Source organism: Podarcis cretensis (assembly GCF_951804945.1).
Source record: "Podarcis cretensis genome assembly, chromosome: 9".
In the NCBI taxonomy this organism is placed as follows: Eukaryota; Metazoa; Chordata; class Lepidosauria; order Squamata; family Lacertidae; genus Podarcis; species Podarcis cretensis.
The window spans coordinates 74,597,677-74,615,448 of record NC_137178.1 but is presented as its reverse complement, the minus strand read 5'-3'; the positions used below and the strand labels follow the sequence as shown (position 1 = coordinate 74,615,448).

At 47.2% G+C, this 17,772-nt stretch overlaps 1 protein-coding gene across 3 annotated transcripts in view; it reads right to left on the bottom strand.

The window, feature by feature from the left end:
- The window catches only part of CCDC33 (coiled-coil domain containing 33), a 186,939-nt gene that overhangs the window by 63,903 nt on the left and 105,264 nt on the right, over positions 1-17,772 (bottom strand). For all 3 annotated transcript variants that reach the window (XM_079991516.1, XM_079991514.1, XM_079991515.1), the window contains one exon: positions 9,139-9,258. In XM_079991516.1, the coding sequence (XP_079847642.1) occupies positions 9,139-9,258 (120 nt within the window). The remainder of the gene's footprint in view (positions 1-9,138; positions 9,259-17,772) is intronic.

The window sequence follows — 17,772 nt, the reverse complement described above, 5'->3', positions numbered from 1 at the left end:
TCTGCCTAGGATCAAGTCAAGGGACGCGGGTGGCACCGTGGGTTAAACCACAGAGCCTAGGACTTGCCGATCAGAAGGTTGGCAGTTCGAATCCCCGCAACGGGGTGAGCTCCCATTGCTCGGTCCCTGCTCCTGCCAACCTAGCAGTTCCAAAGCACGAAGTGCAAGTAGATAAAGAGGTACTGCTCCGGTGGAAAGTGTTTCTGTGCACTGCTCTGGTTCGCCAGAAGCGGCTTAGTCATACTGGCCACATGACCTGGAAGCTGTACGCCGGCTCCCTCGGCCGATAAAGCGAGATGAGCGCCGCAAACCCAGAGTGGGTCACGACTGGACCTAATGGTCGGGGGTCCCTTTACCTTTACCTAGGATCAAGTCAGAAGCCATGATTTAGGAATTTTGTGACAGTCTCAGAAAAATCGGGACACTTGGAGGGTATGGATACACATCTGAATTAGGGAGAAAGCCGATTCAGTGTGTACTGAAAGGTGAATTTGCCTAATCCACACTTCCCGAAACAACATGCAAACTGAAACATAGAAACGTCCTTCTAAATTGGCCCTTCTCTGAATTTTACAGTGGAGTCTTCTAGCCATGTAATGCGTACAAAAGAGCCTATGCTGTAGCTAAGCGTGAATAAAGAGGCATTATTAGTGAAGCTCACAAAGAAAAGGTAACATAGAAAAAAAGGCATTATATTGGGGGAACCTGCTTTGCAAAACGTGTATATTAGGCAAAATGTGCCTATTAGGAGAAATTTGCATGAAAATGCTGATGAATTTTCATGAGGACTTTTTAAAAAAATGCAAATGGATGTGGGGAAGTGTGTGAGTGGAGAAATTGAGAGGAAATGGAACTACTAGTACTCTCCCATCCCTCATCCATATGAGGAAGTTGTTGAAACCCTTCGGTAGGCAGACTGACAGGTTAAAATGACAGAGTATAGTCTGGGAATGAGGACGTCCCACACTCTAGCCATGTTCACCCCATTACTGCATATGTTTATGGTTTTCTTTCTTTCTTTCTTTCTTTCTTTCTTTCTTTCTTTCTTTCTTTCTGATAGCTTAAACATGCATTTTTGCACACATTTGATGCTAATATATGTTTCCTTTGCCATAAATCCCCCCCCCTTCCAGCTGATAGTCATCATTCCGTGGCTGTTGAGCACGCTTAGTCCTCATTGACTTTGGGGGGAGGAATGAATTTGCTTTCCCCCCTCCTTACTTGTGGTTCTTAAGCTTCTGGGTCCCCCCAAAGACTATTGGTACCGCCTCCTCCCCCCGCTTTCCCCCCTCTATAGAGACTCCAACCCATCAGTACGCACCAGCTGAATTTGCTACTGGAAGCAGTGACGGCCATAAGAACTTCAGGCCCTGGGCCTTGGTGGCTGCTGCTGTGTGTTGAATGCATTTTATAATAAAACCTACACTGACTAAAATGCACCTTGATCAAAGGCTCATTCCACTTTCTCTCTTGCGATGCCAGCATTCACACATACAAACAGACAAGTGTGAGTGCAGCTGAAAGGTGCTTGGAGTGACATGTGTGAAAACTCTCCCCAGAGCCAGATTCGCACACCAGCTGCTTTTCTCCTTCTGCCTCTTGTCTCTTGCTCCTAACAGCAGGCAAGATCGTCAACGTTTTCTATCACAAATGCAAACTGCGACCTGGGACTCCCGTGTCATTCAACTCACAAGAGGAAAGTTGGAAGAGTCAGGAAAGATTGCAGCTCATGATGAACCTCATTTGCCATGCCCAGAGTACAAGGCATATCTCTAAAAAAGGAAAAAGCAATGGGCATTTGCAAAAGGTCTGTGGCTGAGGCCTTGCAAACCATCCTACTTCTCTGCAATCTTGAGATTTGTGTCAGCTAGGACACAGCCGCCAAAAGCAGGTCTGGACCCAGTGAAAAATGTTTCAGGCCCCCCAGCAAGGACAGATCAGCTAAAAATATTTACGTGGGATACAAAATAAATGTGCAATATTGTGTTCTTGTTAATAATAAATATGGAAATATGCATACCTGTTGAAAATATTAAGATCCTAATGATTAATATGTAAAATATAAGCTGAACTAACCATACACTTTAAACATTAAACTTGTATGTGTAATACCACACAATGTGTATCACATGATGATTTTGCCTACAAAAACATACAAATGCGACTGTGCACCACCGCACTGTTTGTGTGGAAGCAAACATTTGTACAGAATTGGGAATGATCCAAAATGCTTGGTTGACGGCACAAGTTCACAAACACTTATTCAGAACAGTGTGTGCACTGAACAAGAAATACGTATTTTGTCTCCAACCCCATCGTTCTGCCCGGACACTGAGGTCCAGCACCGAGGGCCTTCTTGCGGTTCCCTCACTGCGAGAAGCAAAGTTACAGGGAACCAGGCAGAGGGCCTTCTGAGTAGTGGCACCCGCCCTGTGGAACGCCCTCCCACCAAATGTCAAGGAGGAAATTAACTACCAAACTTTTAGAAGACATTTGAAGGCAGCCCTGTTTAGGGAAGCTTTAAATGTCTGATGAATTACCGTATTTTAGTATTTTGTTGGAAGCTGCCTAGAGTAGCTGAGGAAGCCCAGCCAGATGGGTGGGGTATAAATTATTATTATTATTATTATTATTATTATTATTATTATTATTATGATACATGGACCTCTTTTGGACCTCTTTTGGACCTTTGTAGTGGTTCCCACCCCCACCCTGGCCACCTGGTCCTGGGCTGGGATACCATTTACAGCCCATGATAACACTGAAGACATCTGCTGCAATTCTAGCTCATGTAATAATAAAAATGTCTGTCTTCTGCTTTGGCCACGTGAGAAAATAAACCCAGCAACAGCAAAGGAGGCTTCCTCTGGAAAACCCTCACATTATTCTTTCTTTTCAGATGCCCTAAGTCAGTTCTGATGAGCTTGGCTAAAGCAGGGTTCGGGAGCCTGCCGTCCTGTCAATGCTCCCATCAGCTTCAGCCATCATGGCCAATAGGCAGGGATGGCTGTTGGAGTCCAGCACAGGCTCCCCACCCCAGACCCAAGGGATGCAGCAGGATAAAGGACCTTTTCCAGACTGAGGGTGGCATTCTTAACATAAGAAGAACCAGTGCTATTTTTCTAGAAAAAGAGGAGCCGGAACGCAACATTCTCTTGGAATGGCAATGGCGCCCACCTGAGAGGGGCCAGAACTGAGTTCCAGCAAGTTCTGGCTGAGAAAAAGCCCTGAGGTATTGGGCCAATGGCCCATCCAGTCCAGAATCCTGTTCTTGAAGGAGCTACCCAGATATCTCAAGTACAACCTGAGCACCAGAGACCTCTCCCCTTCTGCCTTTCCCACCAGCTGGTATTCAGAGGCATTGCTGCCTCCGGCATCATCTGAGATCAAGGACACAGTCAACCGCAACCCCCTGTACTGCTTTAGATGAGCATTTTCCTTTAACGAACCCTAGGGCACAAAACCATCTCTTTCACCCCGACTTTCCACTTGCTCTGAACTACTCAGAAGGCAGGGATGCGGGTGGCGCTGTAGGTTAAACCACAGAGCCTAGGGCTTGCCGATTGGAAGGTCGGCGGTTCGAATCCCCACCATGGGGTGAGCTCCTGTTGTTCGGTCCCTGCTCCTGCCCACCTAGCAGTTCGAAAGCACGTCAAAGTGCAAGTAGATAAATAGGTACCGCTCCGGCGGGAAGGTAAACGGCGTTTCCGTGGGCTGCTCTGGTTTTGCCAGAAGCGGCTTAGTCATGCTGGACACATGACCCAGAAGCTGTACACCGGCTCCCTTGGCCAGTAAAGCGAGATGAGGGCCGCAACCCCAGAGTCGGCCACAACCGGACCTAATGGTCAGGGGTCCTTTTACCTTTACCTTTTACTCAGAAGGCAGGGACGCAGGTGGCACTGTGGTCTAAACCACTGAGCCTAGAGCTTGCCGATCAGAAGGTCGGCGGTTTGAATCTCCGCGATTGTTTGGTCCCAGCTCCTGCCAACCTAGCAGTTCGAAAGCACGTCAAAGTGCAAGTAGATAAATAGGTACCGCTCCGGCGGGAAGGTAAACGGCGTTTCCGTGGGCTGCTCTGGTTTTGCCAGAAGCGGCTTAGTCATGCTGGACACATGACCTGGAAAACCTGTCTGCAGACAAAGGCCAGCTCCCTCGGCCAGTAAAGCGAGATGAGCGCCGCAACCCCAGAGTCGTCCACAACTGGACTTAACGGTCAGGGGTCCTTTACCTTTACTCAGAAGGCTTCCTCACCCACTAGGCTGCAGGCATTCGCTCACGTAGCATTTGCTGAGCTGGTTCATGTCCAGCCGTGATGCATCAAGTCGTTTATTGTGTTTTTTTCATATTAAGCCGTGGTCAAAATTAACTGCATACAGCAATGAGCGGCAAAGCAAAAAAGTTCAGTAGATTGAGTGAGTGGGGTTTGGATATCTGTATGCTGGGGGCAGGGGGAGCAAAAAAATAGCTTCTTGTATTTTATTGCCAGCTTTGTTCCAGCATGTGGAACGAGAACCCAAAGCTATGGATGTGCTTGTTGCACGAGCTGAGAGAGAGCCAGCGGTTAGCAAGCAGGCGGCAGCATCACAATGAAGGTAGCAGGATGCACTAAACCTATACAAATTCCTCTGCAGCATTAAAAAATAGGTTGCTTTGTGAAGAGGAAACAGTGCTGTTGCGGTTTTGCATTACAATAAACCCATTGCTTAAATCAACACGTTGCAGATGCAAGCATTAGTTTCTGCATTATAGAGAAACTGTGTTTTTTGGGAGGAGGGGCAGAAAGAAGAGCACACAAAACCAGATATAATGGGGGAAACCCACCGAAATAATCTCTCTATTCACACCTACCACCCTGAAGCTTCACAGTTGCATAACTTAATGCAGATATCCAAAATCGTTCTAGAAACAAGCTCCATTGATGCACAGCTTAGTAAGGAATCTTCTGCATGGTTTTATAAGATTTTAAAGTCTTCAATCAAAGCAGCGGGAGGAAAAAGTCAGTAAGTAGCAGCCTCACACTGCTGCCTTAAATATGGGGAAGGGGCTCTGAAGGAGGGGTGCTTAACAACCTCTAGACCTGCTGTTAATTTGTGGAGCCACTGGGCAGGAGGCTCCAATTTAGCTGCATTGTTTTTCCTGATTTAAATACCCTACACACACACACACACACACACACACACACACACACACACACACACGTTGCTAATAGCCATTTGGGGAGGGATGCAAATAGCTGTTTGACCCCTCTATTTCTTGTGCTTGCAGGTGGCAGGGAGGCTAGCAAAAGCTTTGGAGGATAAATTTACAGTCGGAAAACCAAACCATGTGAATGCTCTCTCTCACACACACAATCACACAACCACACCCCTGTGCATCCAATACCCATCCTTATCCTGAAGTTTTATAATGCAGAAAGACTGAAAACCTAAATACAAGCTATTGTATGAACCGTTAATTTTCATTAGACATTATTGTTATTTTTATTCGGTGTTATTAACTTGAAATTATTGCAGCCTGCCCTGGGACCTTACGATGAAAGGGGTGTGATAAATTAAAATAATCACCATAATAATAATAATAATATTTCATTCTCTCTCCTCTCAAACACATTTATTAGGGCAACGCTTGCAGAGCTCTGTGATTACCACTCTCTGGTTCAGACAGCAACTGTGGCAAATCCAGATCTGTGGCTGCTCTGGAACATCTGGGCCAAGGATGCAAAAATGTCAAATTCTGCTGTGTGTAAATTCCCCCTTTTTAAAGTGCTTTTAAAAATGCAGCTGTTGCCATTGCGCCCTTTGTTCCTCTTCCTGGGCATTTAATAACCAGATTTTAATGGCATGCTATTTTATTTTTATTTTTTTAAAATCCAGACGGATGAAGTGTGCGAGACCTTCACTTAGTGACTGACGCACTAGTAACGATTTTATCAATCCCTCAGGTTTGATGAAGTCAGCCATATATTCACAGTCCTGAAAGATACGAGTTCTGGGGAAAGCCTGGGGTCTAAAGACTAATGCAGCTGTAATAGCAAAGAATTAGCTAAATGGTTTCAGAACTGAATCCTCTTTATTGTGCCGGAAGCCTTGAAACTCATACAGCCAGACATAGGCTGCTGTTCCTTTTTAATGGGGTCAGAGTACAATACCTGCTACCAGTTGTCAATTCCAGGTTTTTTTTGGGGGGGGGGACCTTGAGCAGGTCCCTCCTCCCAAGAAAGACCCCCCCTTCCTCCCTCTCCCTTTGCGTTTTCCATTTGTTTGCCCTCCACTCCCCATGAACCAAAATACATAGTCCCCCCCCACCCCACCAAGGCAGATTGGCTAGCAAGTTAGAGGAACCTGCTTCCTCTCCTCTCAAATTATATTATCAGGAGAGAGAAAACCAAGTCCTTCTTCATGCAACTGTGGAACTCGTCACCAACCTAGAAGGCTTTAATAAATAACAATAATAAATTTTTGTTTATATCCTGCCCTTCCCGGTTCAGAAAACCGGGCTCAGGGCGGCTAACAACAAATTTAAAACAATTGATGCAAAAAAAAAAAAAAAAAAAAACCAGCATAAAATACAGCATAAAACGTGAATAGCAATAAATTCAGAATTCAAAAATCAATTTAGGGGGGAAATCCATCCAATAAACATTAGATGATCACCAGGACTAGCTGGCTAAATTAGTCCTACTTGGGCCAGTGAGGAGACCAGGGGAGAATTAGCTGTGGGATCCCAGAGCGGGGAATCTTCATAAAAAGGGGAGGGGGAGGGAAGGAAGGAAGGGGAATAAAAGAGCAGGCTAAGTTCGAATTGAAAGCCAGGCGGAATAGCTCTGTCTTACAGGCCCTGCGGAAGGAAGTTAAATCCTGCAAGGCCCTGGTCTCATGCGACAGAGCATTCCACCAGGTCGGAGCCATCACTGAGAAGGCCCTGGCCCTGGTGGAGGATAATCTGACTTCCTTAGGGCCCGAGACCTCTAAACTGTGATTATTCATGGACCTTAAGGTCCTCTGCGGGGCAGACCAGGAGAGGCGGTCCTGTAAATACGAGGGCCCTAAGCCACAAAGGATTAGACGAGGATTGGAAGGGGCTGTTGAAGGTGACAGTGGACTCTCTTTCCCTCGAGGTTTTGATGCAATTTGGAGGGCTACCTGTCATAGAGTCTTTTCCTGTTCCCTATTTTGCGGTGGGGTTGGGCTAGGTGAGCCTGGGGGGGGGGACACCTTCCAGCTTTAGAGTTCTGTAATTCTGTGATTCTTGGATTCTGTGACCAACGACTATCAGTCACGATAGCTCTGCTGTGTTTCGTGGTCACAGGTAGCAGTGCTTCCGAATACCACTTGCTGGAAGAGAAGAAGGCTTTTGTGCTCCTGTTTTACTTGCTGGTTTCCCACAATGGGCATCTGGTTGGCCCCTGTGATGGGGCCTGATCCAGCAGGGCTCTGCTTTGAAAGGGCAGGTGAGCAGATGAGGAGAAGGAGTGCTGGGAGGTTCACAAACAGTGGACCCCACAGAGGAATGTGGACCTTGGCACATGCCCAGTGATGTAGAACTGTGACTGTACGCCCAATGCCTGGCCTGCAATGCAGATCGGAGCTTCTAGAAACAAGATAGACCTTGTTCAGGCAGTTGGTGGAGGAGCGTGTGTGTATTGCCACTGCCCCTGGAAAGAGCTCTGCATTTGTTATGTACTGAGTTGAATAGGATCCAAAATGCAGCAGTCTGATTGGTCCTAGAACAATAGGATCCAGAATGCAGCAGTCTGACTGGTCCTAGAACAATAGGATCCAGAATGCAGCAGTCTGATTGGTCCTAGAACAATAGGATCCAGAATGCAGCAGTCTGATTGGTCCTAGAACAATAGGATCCAGAATGCAGCAGTCTGGTCCACAGGAGCCACCCAATCCAGCTCTAGGTGGAAGTGAATCCGCAACCTGATTGACCTACTGGTGAATCCCAGAATTAGCCAATCACATGGGGCCCATTGTGTAAATAATGTATATAAAGCAGACATTCTGGGGGAACTTCCATTCCTCCTCACCACTCTAAGCTGAATAAAGAGCATGAAATCCACTCTCGACTCCGAGTATATTTCAGCATTCAGTCTTCATCCGACTCTTTTTTGGGGGTAGTGGGCACATTTGGAATTCTGAGAAAGTGCCATGGGTGCCAGTCTTAAAATGGCTGCTGTGAGGTTCATGTCACAAGAGAAAATGGCCGCCAAAGCCAAAGAGGCAAAGGAAAGAGGCAGGGCCACAAAACAGTGCTGGTCTTCCCATCCCACGTCCATCCATCTGACCACACACACACACACACACACTCTCTCACGAGGAAAAAAAGGCACCTGCATCAGTTGCCACCACACTCAATTGCAGAAATAAGCTCTTGTCACCTCTCCTGGAATACAGTGGTGCCCCGTAAGACGAATGCTTCGCAAGATGGAAAACCCGCTAGACGAAAGGGTTTTCCGTTTTGGAGGTGCTTCGCAAAACAAATTTCCTATGGGCTTGATTCGCAAGACGAAAATGTCTTGCGAGTTCCTGCAGTTTTTTCCCCTCCCCCCTTTTTCTAAGCCGCTAAGCCGCTTATCAGCTGATCCGCTAAGCCGCTAATCAACTAATCCGCTAAACCGCTAAGCCGCTTATCAGCTGATCCGCTAAGCCGCTAATAGCGCTAATCCGATAAGCCGCTAATGGGCTTGCTTCGCAAGACGAAAAAACCGCAAGACGAAGAGACTCGCGGAACGGATTCTTTTCGTCTTGCGAGGCACCACTGTATATATTTTCCAGGTGAGTCCACTGCCTCAGATATATGTACTTAATCCTCTCCCTGCTGTTTGTGTGCTTCTTTCCCCCCTCTTTTAGTATCTGTTTCCCTTTTTCATATTGTATTGCAGGACGGAACACCTTAATAAAAATTACTGCAAAAATAAAAAATATAAATTGATGCAGTTCTAGCAGTCGAGCTGCTTGCTTCAGGAGTGTGCTTACGTTCCATGTGCTCTGCTTTTGTACTTGCAAATCGCCAGATGTTACAAAGGCACCGTAAGTTCCCAGTGATTTCTAACTTCAAGGGAAATACAGCTCCGTAGTCCTGCCGCTAGACCTTCCCATATCTCACGTAGCTCAAGGAAAGGCAGTCACTCACCTCTTTTCGGGGCACTATGCTTGTCCAGGGCTCCTTGATGGTCCCCAGCTGCCCCACCAGCTCTGGATCCAGGACAGGGAGGCCATCTGTGGTGGATGATGTCAAAAACAGGTCTGGCCTCTGTGTAAAAAGAAATGTAGAACATTACAATGCTAATTATTGCATGGGTAATGGTTAAGGGACGTGGGTGGCGCTGTGGGTTAAACCACAGAGCCTAGGACTTGCCGATCAGAAGATTGGCGGTTCGAATCGCTGCAACGGAGTGAGCTCCCATTGCTCTGTCCCAGCTCCTGCCAACCTAGCAGTTCAAAAGCACATCAAAGTGCAAGTAGATAAATAGGTACCACTCCGGCGGAAAGCTAAACGACATTTCCGTGCGCTGCTCTGGTTTGCCAGAAGTGGCTTAGTCATGCTGGCCACATGACCCGGAAGCTGTACGCCAGCTCCCTTGGCCGAAAAAGCGAGATGAGCGCCGCAAGCCCAGAGTCGGCCATGACTGGACCTAATGGTCAGGGGTCCCTTTACCTTTAATGGTTAATATTTTGTATCAATATTACAGTGGTACCTTGATTTACGAACTTAATCCGTTCCGGAAGTCCGTTCTTCAACCAAAGTGTTCTTAAACCAAGGCGTGCTTTTCCATAGCAGCGGGGGACTCAGTTTACAAATGGAACACACTCAACAGGAAGCGAAACATGTTCTTATTCCAAGGCTAAGTTCACAAACCAAAACACCTGCTTCCGGGTTTGCAGCATTCTTAATCCATGTTGTTCATAAACTAAGCTGTTCTTAAACCAGGGTACCACTGTATAGGACTAGTTGCATTTTTTACGTACAGAGCCGTGAAACCCATGTATGGATGAAGACGCTGTTTTGAAAACTGTAAAATTAATCATCAAATCATGACAACCATCAATATCATTAGCTTTATTCAAAAACTTCAGACACTTCTGCGGAAAACTGTTGAGGCTGGATGGACTAGAGGGTGGTGGTGGTCTGCAGGACTGGGAGACAAGGTCAATGGAGAATCAGAATGTGAGGGAAATTGGGAGGGGGGGAATTCAATTCAGTTTGCATTTAGAAAGTTAGGATCTCAGCTCAGTCTCAAAGATTGCCAGCTGATTTTCCTAGCTGGACTGCTGGGTCTTTAACAGTTAGCAGAAAAAGCATCAATTTGTGAACACTGGCTTATCATACAACTATTAAAAGGTGTGCACGTCCGACTTGGGAAACTCTAGTACACATGTATGTACTTGCACAGACCCCTTTCTTGCAAAGAATAAGGCAGGGGTCAGCAAACTTTTTCACCACTGTCCCTCAGACCTTGTGGGGGGGCCGGACTATATTTTGAAGGAAAAAACCCAATGAATTCCTATGCCCCACAAATAACCCAGAAATGCATTTTAAATAAAACCACACATTTTACTCATGTAAAAACACCAGGCAGGCCCCACAAATAACCCAGAGATGCATTTTAAATAAAAGAACACATTCTACTCGTGTAAAAACACACTGATTCCCAGACCGTCCGTGGGCCGCATTTAGAAGGTGATCTGGCCCCCGAGCCTTAGTTTGCCTACCCATGAAATAAGCCATCACATGCTCCTATCACTGTCGGCCCCAGATCAGTGACAAAGTTGGACATCTTGCTTTCGGCTTGGGAGCGGCTGCCTCTCCTCCCTTGGCAGGGCCCTACAGATCAATTAGAAGCTGCTGTCTGTAGCTCATCAGCGGTGCAAACAAACGACACACTCAGCAGATGGTCCTTAAGCAAACAGGGGTGGCTCTCTAATTGGAGCGGATTCAGCGAGCGCAAAAACTTCAATCATTCCCGAAAGGAGCCAATCTCCACCAGCTCCCTCGGCATTCGTTGACGTGCCCAGCAAATGAGTCCGACTCATTTCCCTGTAATGCATCCCTAACTCGCCAAATTGGCCGCTCCGGGTGGCTGGTGGCAAAGTGGCCCTCGGAGCCTCCTGCCACCGTGACTAGAGGCCGTGATGCCTCATTAGGGCTGCCTCAGACTGTAGAGGCATAGTCATCGTGGTGGGTAGCCAATGATAGCCCTCTTGTCCAATAATTCGTCCAATCCTCTTTCAAAGTCTTCCAAGTTGGCAGTCCCCATGGGCGTAGCCAGGCTGGGGGGGCAACTACCCCCCTAAATCAAGGAAATAAATAAAAACACTTAACTGACCAATCATGTTTCAGATAGCTAGGTTCTGCCCCCCCCTTCCAAAAAATCTCCGTCTCTTTCTTATCGCAATTTCCTTAAATCTTTGGGGTGTTTGTTTTGGCTCCTAACAAATTCTTCGTGGGGTATTATAACAGGAGTTGTCTGTGCTGTGCTGCGATCCCCTCTTTATTTCAAGCCAAACTCTGTGTCTAAAAAAGCTTTTTATCTCGTCTCTCCCTTGCTGCCCACCTTCGCTAGTGGGGAGTTGTTAAAGATTTTAAGTTCTCTACCGCCGTTTTTGGGAGTAAAACGTCTTGTTTTTAACAGTCTCTCTCTTTTTGGAGAGTTTGGCACTGCCTCGCCAGGTTTTGGGGTGTTTGTGTCGGAGAGGAAATTAACCCTTTTGTGCAGAGGTCCTCCCTGCTTCTTGGCTATATACTTTGTTTTCTCGCTTTGGGAGACCCCTTATCGCGCTGCCATGGGCTCTGCCCTCAGGATCCCCCCCTGAGGTCAGGTGACTTACGCCTTGTCGCCCGTTTCTGCCTCTCTCCAACACTGGGTCTGCCTCGAGACAGCAGGAGCACAGATCCCCACCCGACTGTAGGCGTGCTGCTACAGAAGTCCCTCTACATCCTTTGTGAAGAAGGACTGCCTTTTACTTCTGCTTCTTCTCTCGCTCAGATCCTCTTCCATCCCTGGAGTCTGTGCTCACGAGAAGGATGTGTAGAGTGAGCAACTGCCCAAATGGTGGTAGGGGGGTGCCCTTGTTGACCAGCGCCTTATTAACTCCATATTTCATTCGGCTGGGAGGCCTTTGACCTTGGCTGAGTGCCCTTGGCATCCAAAGCAGTGGGCCTGGGCAGCAATCATGCCCCAGTTTGTACGGACCTTCGTGGGGAAGAAGCGGCTCGTGCAAAATGCAACAGTTTACCAGGCTCCTTGCAAATGACAGCAAGTGCGCAGATGGCACCCAAGGTGGGCTGGAAGGATACAGATGACTCCAGTTCCACACCCCACCCCACTTTTTGCCTGACAAAGACAGGGCAGGTTGCCTAGCAGTGCTGCACATGCTCCTAATTCAATTAGCTCTCTCCTAAACCCTCCTCTGGGAGAAGTGAGTGGGAACGGACAAATGTTCTTCCACAAAGACGTTCATTTCAATGTCTCTGTGTGTGCATGTTCTGCTCCGCTTTGCTCCGGCCCTGCTGTCTTCCACTCATTAGCTGCCTAACAAAGCGAGGCTGGCTCAGTCCGTTTCCATTCGGCAGTCATTCTATCACTCCTCTGTAATTTCTGCAGCAATCAAGATTTTCTAAGGATGCTGAGCCAAAGAGGAGGGGGATTAGGGCAGGAAGGAACCTGGCAGAGAATAATGGAGAGTCCACAACCCACCTCCATTCAGGCACTAGCCTTTCATTTCCTTCTGTAATAATCTTCCCCCTCCCCCTTACTGTAATCACAACGGCTCTTATATGTGCAAGCTAACACAGCTGCAGGATTGCTGGAGTTGCTTGTTGCTTGCTCGCTCACTCGCTTGTTTGCATGCTCACTTACTTGCTTCTAACCCCACAAATTTCTGTGCTGGTCCGTCCCCTGGCCTACAAGCAGTGGATGGCAGGATGCTGCCTTACTTTGGACCCAGCCACTGGGCCCATCTCACTCAGTAGCAGTGGGCAACATTCATGTAAGCTTTCCTCAGAGTAAAAATGGGAGTGGCAGTGGGAAGAAAATGAGTGGTCAGAAAGAGAAGACAAGGAAGGCGTGTCAGAAGCTTAAGAGATAACAGGGCTTAGTCAGTGGGGAGAGTCTGTGGCTGAAAGAAGTCAGGAATCGGGGGCAGGAGCTGAATCAGGGAGGCCAAGAGGCAGAGATGAGACAGGCTGGTGAAGAGGCACGAGTGTCTCCCCCTCCTGCTGCAATGAGTGTTGGGATACTGCTGGGGAGACAGGGGCATCAGGCAGGCCCCCAGCTGGCTCCAGCCACTGGCCGGCAGCCGGGCGATCACCGGTCTCCCTTGGAACAGCATCAGTCAGTGACACGAGCCTCAGATACATTTAGAGACCTGTGCACACTCTATCAGCAGAGTGAATAAATCTTCTCACAGTAGAAGAGGCGGACAGAGCCATGTGTAAGCAGTACAGTGGTACCTCGGGATGTGAACAGGATCCGTTCCGGAGCCCCGTTCGCATCCTGAAGTGAACGCAACAAGTAACAGCGCGTCTGTGCGTGCGTGAGTCGCTTTTTGCCGCTTCCGCGCATGCGCGTGACGTCATTTTGAGCGTCTGCGCATGTGTGAGTGGTGAAAGCCGGAAGTAACGCGCTCCGTTACTTCCGAGTTGCCGCGGAGCGCAACTCAAATGCGCTCAACCCAAAGCACATTCAACCCGAGGTATATTACAGCATTTTATTCAGCAGCAGGAACAAAGGGAAAAACATGTCTGCTTCCCTTCGTGTCCAGCAAAACAGCAGCAATGCATATACAAATGGAAGTTCCCAGCAGATCTGTGCTGGAAGTAAGCAGGCATGTGACACACAACAGTCATGCCTGTACCCTTTTAAGGTGGAATGGAACTATATCCTAACAATGAGATCCCTTCCCCCTTGGTCTCCCAGAAGGGGGCAGAGGCAAGAAGAGAGCAGAGGAGAGGTTAGCTTCACAGAGGCACAGTCTCAGATTACTTGGGCGAAACCCCTGGAAAAGAGGAGACTTAAGACAGCTGTGGGGAGGCAGGGGCTTTCAGTCTCAGCAACTGGTCCATAGGGCAGGACCCACCAGGGATGAGCTGCTGTGCTCATTAGGCCTGACATTCTGTCATGTCTGTGCAGATCCTGGTCTTGCTAATAAAGAGTTAACTCCAACATGCACAATGTGATTTACTCACTGGCTCATCAATGTATTATGAATAAATAAATTATAACTTGGCAATAGTACCTAAGGAAGCCATTTCAGCTGGACGAAGACTAAACACACACACACACACACACACACACACACACACACACAACTCCACTAAGAGGATGAAGATGTTTGTGAAAAACAGCACTTGTTGAGAATGAGTGTGTGAGGTGAAAGGCAGATAAAATTAATGGACTATGCAGAATTGGACAAAATGAAGGAAGGATTCGAAACCTGCGGGACCAGAGATTCACAGAAGATTGGACGAAGTATATGAACTATTTGAAGAGCAACTGTAATCAACAAATTACACTGGTAGGACCACAAGAAGTTTTGTAAGGAGAAATATATGAAACGTTACAAAGTAGAAAAAGAATAGAGATACCAGCTATGAGACTTAAATGTAATAGGGAAAGTAAGATATGTATACTAAGAGATCAGATTGGAAAATTTTCAGACGAGATTGATGGAAGTCAAAAAAATTGTATAAGATGTAAAAGTATGTTTAATTGCTGTTGAATAGGTTAAAAATTGAATAAAAATTAATATATAAAAAAAGAGAATGAGCGCGTGAGAGAGAGAAAGATCTGGTTTGCCAGGATGTAAAGAGGCGTAGAAGTGGGAGCCCCGCAGTCGCCTGTCAGATAAAGCCAGACGTCCATGTCCCATCATCCCTGGGCCATGCGGGGCAGATGGGCTTGAAGCGGTCCAAGGCTCACCATCCCTGTTGCAGCCTCTCAGTCTCTAGGGAGCTCAACACAGAGAAGGGCAAACACTTCCTTGCAAGGGTGCCTCTTTGCTCTCACGTAGGCTCAGATATATTTTAGGGCTGAGCTGAAAATTCTCCAAAATATTGGCATACCAGTGGCCTGGTCACCTGCTTTCCTGGTAACAGCAACAACAATTGGTTTGTGTAGCGTTGTTCTGATGGGAGTGGGAAGGTTCTGGGGGAAGCTACTGCCAATCAGTGCCAGACCCTATACAGTGGTGCCCTGCAAGACGAATGCCTCGCAAGACGAAAAACCCGCTAGACGAAAGGGTTTTTCGAGGCGCTTCGCAAGAAGAAAACATCTTGCGAGTCTTGCGGGTTTTTTCCCTTTCCCCCCCCTTTTTCTAAGCCGCTAAGCCGCTAATAGCCGCTAATCCGCTAAGCTGCTAATAGGGATGCTTCGCAAGACGAAAAAACCGCTAGATGAAGAGACTCGCAGAAGGGATTATTTTCGTCTTGTGTGGCACCACCCCAAACCCTGAAATCTCCAAAATCTTGTAAGAGAGCTGGACAGCAGCAAAACATAAGAGGAAGCTCATATCATCCTAAAGGTAAAGGTAAAGGTACCCCTGCCCGTACGGGCCAGTCTTGACAGACTCTGGGGTTGTGCGCCCATCTCACTTAAGAGGCCAGGGGCCAGCGCTGTCGGGAGACACTTCTGGGTCACGTGGCCAGCGTGACATCGCTGCTCTGGCGAGCCAGAGCCGCACACGGAAACGCCGTTTACCTTCCCGCTGGTAAGCGGTCCCTATTTATCTACTTGCACCCGGAGGTGCTTTCAAACTGCTAGGTTGGCAGGCGCTGGGACCGAGCAGCGGGAGCGCACCCCGCCGCAGGGATTCGAACTGCCTACCTTTCGATCGGCAAGCCCTAGGCGCTGAGGCTTTAACCCACAGCGCCACCTGCGTCCCACATATCATCCTAGCCCTCTTTTATTTCATAGAAACACAGTGTTATAGACTGTAAGGGGTACCCAAGGGTCATCTAGTCCAAGCCCCTGCTATGCAGGAGTCACAACTAAAAAGTCCCTGACAGATGACCATCCAACCTCTGCTTAAAAACTCCAAGGAAGGCGAGTCCACAACCTCCCAAGGGAGTCCCTTCCACTGTTGAATGGCTCTTGCCCCCAGAAAGGTCTTCCTAGGATATAGGCAGAATCTCACTTCTTGTCATCTATTGAATCTATTGGTCCAGGTTCTCCCATCTGGAGCAGCAGAAAAGAAGCTTGCTCCATTTTTTGCGTGACAGCCTTTCAGATATTTGAAGATGACTACCATATCACCTTTCCCCCAATATTTTCCCCCTCTGCACACATTCCAGCTTTTCCATATCCTTCTTAAATTGTGGCACCCAGAACAGGACACAGGGCTCCAAGGCAGGATAGAGCAGAACTATTGGTATTCAAAGCAAATATCGCACACAAGCCATAGGATTCCCATGCCCTTTCGTTCTGCAGAAATGAAAGTCAGATAGCACTACCCCCTGGAATGTCCCAGTGCCTCAGTAAAGCATGGAAAACACAAAGGTAAACTAGAAAGGATGCCAGATCAGGTCCGTCCAGATGAGACAATAGTATGCTAGCAACAAGGAAACAGACAGGTGCAGTTTTCAGATAACTCCCTGCATTAGGTACCAGTACAAAGCCATATATGTGGGGTGTGAAACACAGAGCAGTCAAATACAACATTTCTAGAAAGGACATAAAAAGGGGATGTCTAGATCAGCCAGTCAGAACTTCCTGTTTCCTCCTGGGCTGGGACAAACTTCCTCTACATGAGACCAGAGGTGGGCATGACCTCACCTGTGCAGGTAACAAAATAGCACAGGGAAGGCAGCCATCTCTCTCTTCTCCATTTTGCTTTTGTTGAAGAAGCATCAGCCTGATAGAGTCCAAGTGTATATATTTTGTAACGTAAGTCTGCCTTCTGGGATCCATCTGTGAACAGGATGTGTGAGTAAACTATTTTATCCTTTTATAAAAGACTGTGTTGTGTCTATTCTTTTTATGAGGGAATAAAGGGGAATTACCAGGAAATTTATTTTAGAGGCTTATTCAAGCCTGGCAAACCTATCTGCTGTGAAAGTTTAAAAGGGGAATGTTACTCTGCTAAATTGTAGAACTTGTGTTAACAAGTTGGGAAGGATATAATTAAACAATATATGCTCTCCTGCCTCCCTGAACATTCCCACAATATACATGTTGTAACCAGAACACCTAAAATATTGGCTCACTTCATATTAGGAATGAGGGAGAAATTTGGTCCATTCTGCATTAAAAGATGAACCTACTGAACTCACACTTTCTAAAGCAAAACATGACCCAAAACTCAGTCTTTGCACTTTTCTGGTCTAGTAGTGTGTACAGAAATGCTGTTATTCTGTAGTATCACACGCACTGAAATGTGTTATAATAGGGGGAAATGCCCAGAACTTTGTATTTTAGGGGTAAAGGCATTCAAAAAAGTGCATTTTAAGAGAACTACATACTAAACAGCTGATGGATTTTCATGAGGGCTTAAAAAAAAAATATGCAAAGGGATGTGGAAATGGGGAGAATTAAACTTAAGATGGAAAAAATGAGAAACTGGGAATCACAGGACTGTAGAGTTAGGGTCACCTCGTCCACAATGCAGGAATCACAATAAAGCATCTTCCTGGACTTTGCTGGAGTGGGGCTCCTGCAGACTTCACCTCTGCAGGAGGGCTGTACTGTCTAGAGAAGGAGCTGGGTCCTTAGTGTGGCAGCCTCTACCCATTACATATTACACTGGGAAACAATTTTTTACTTTTTGAATG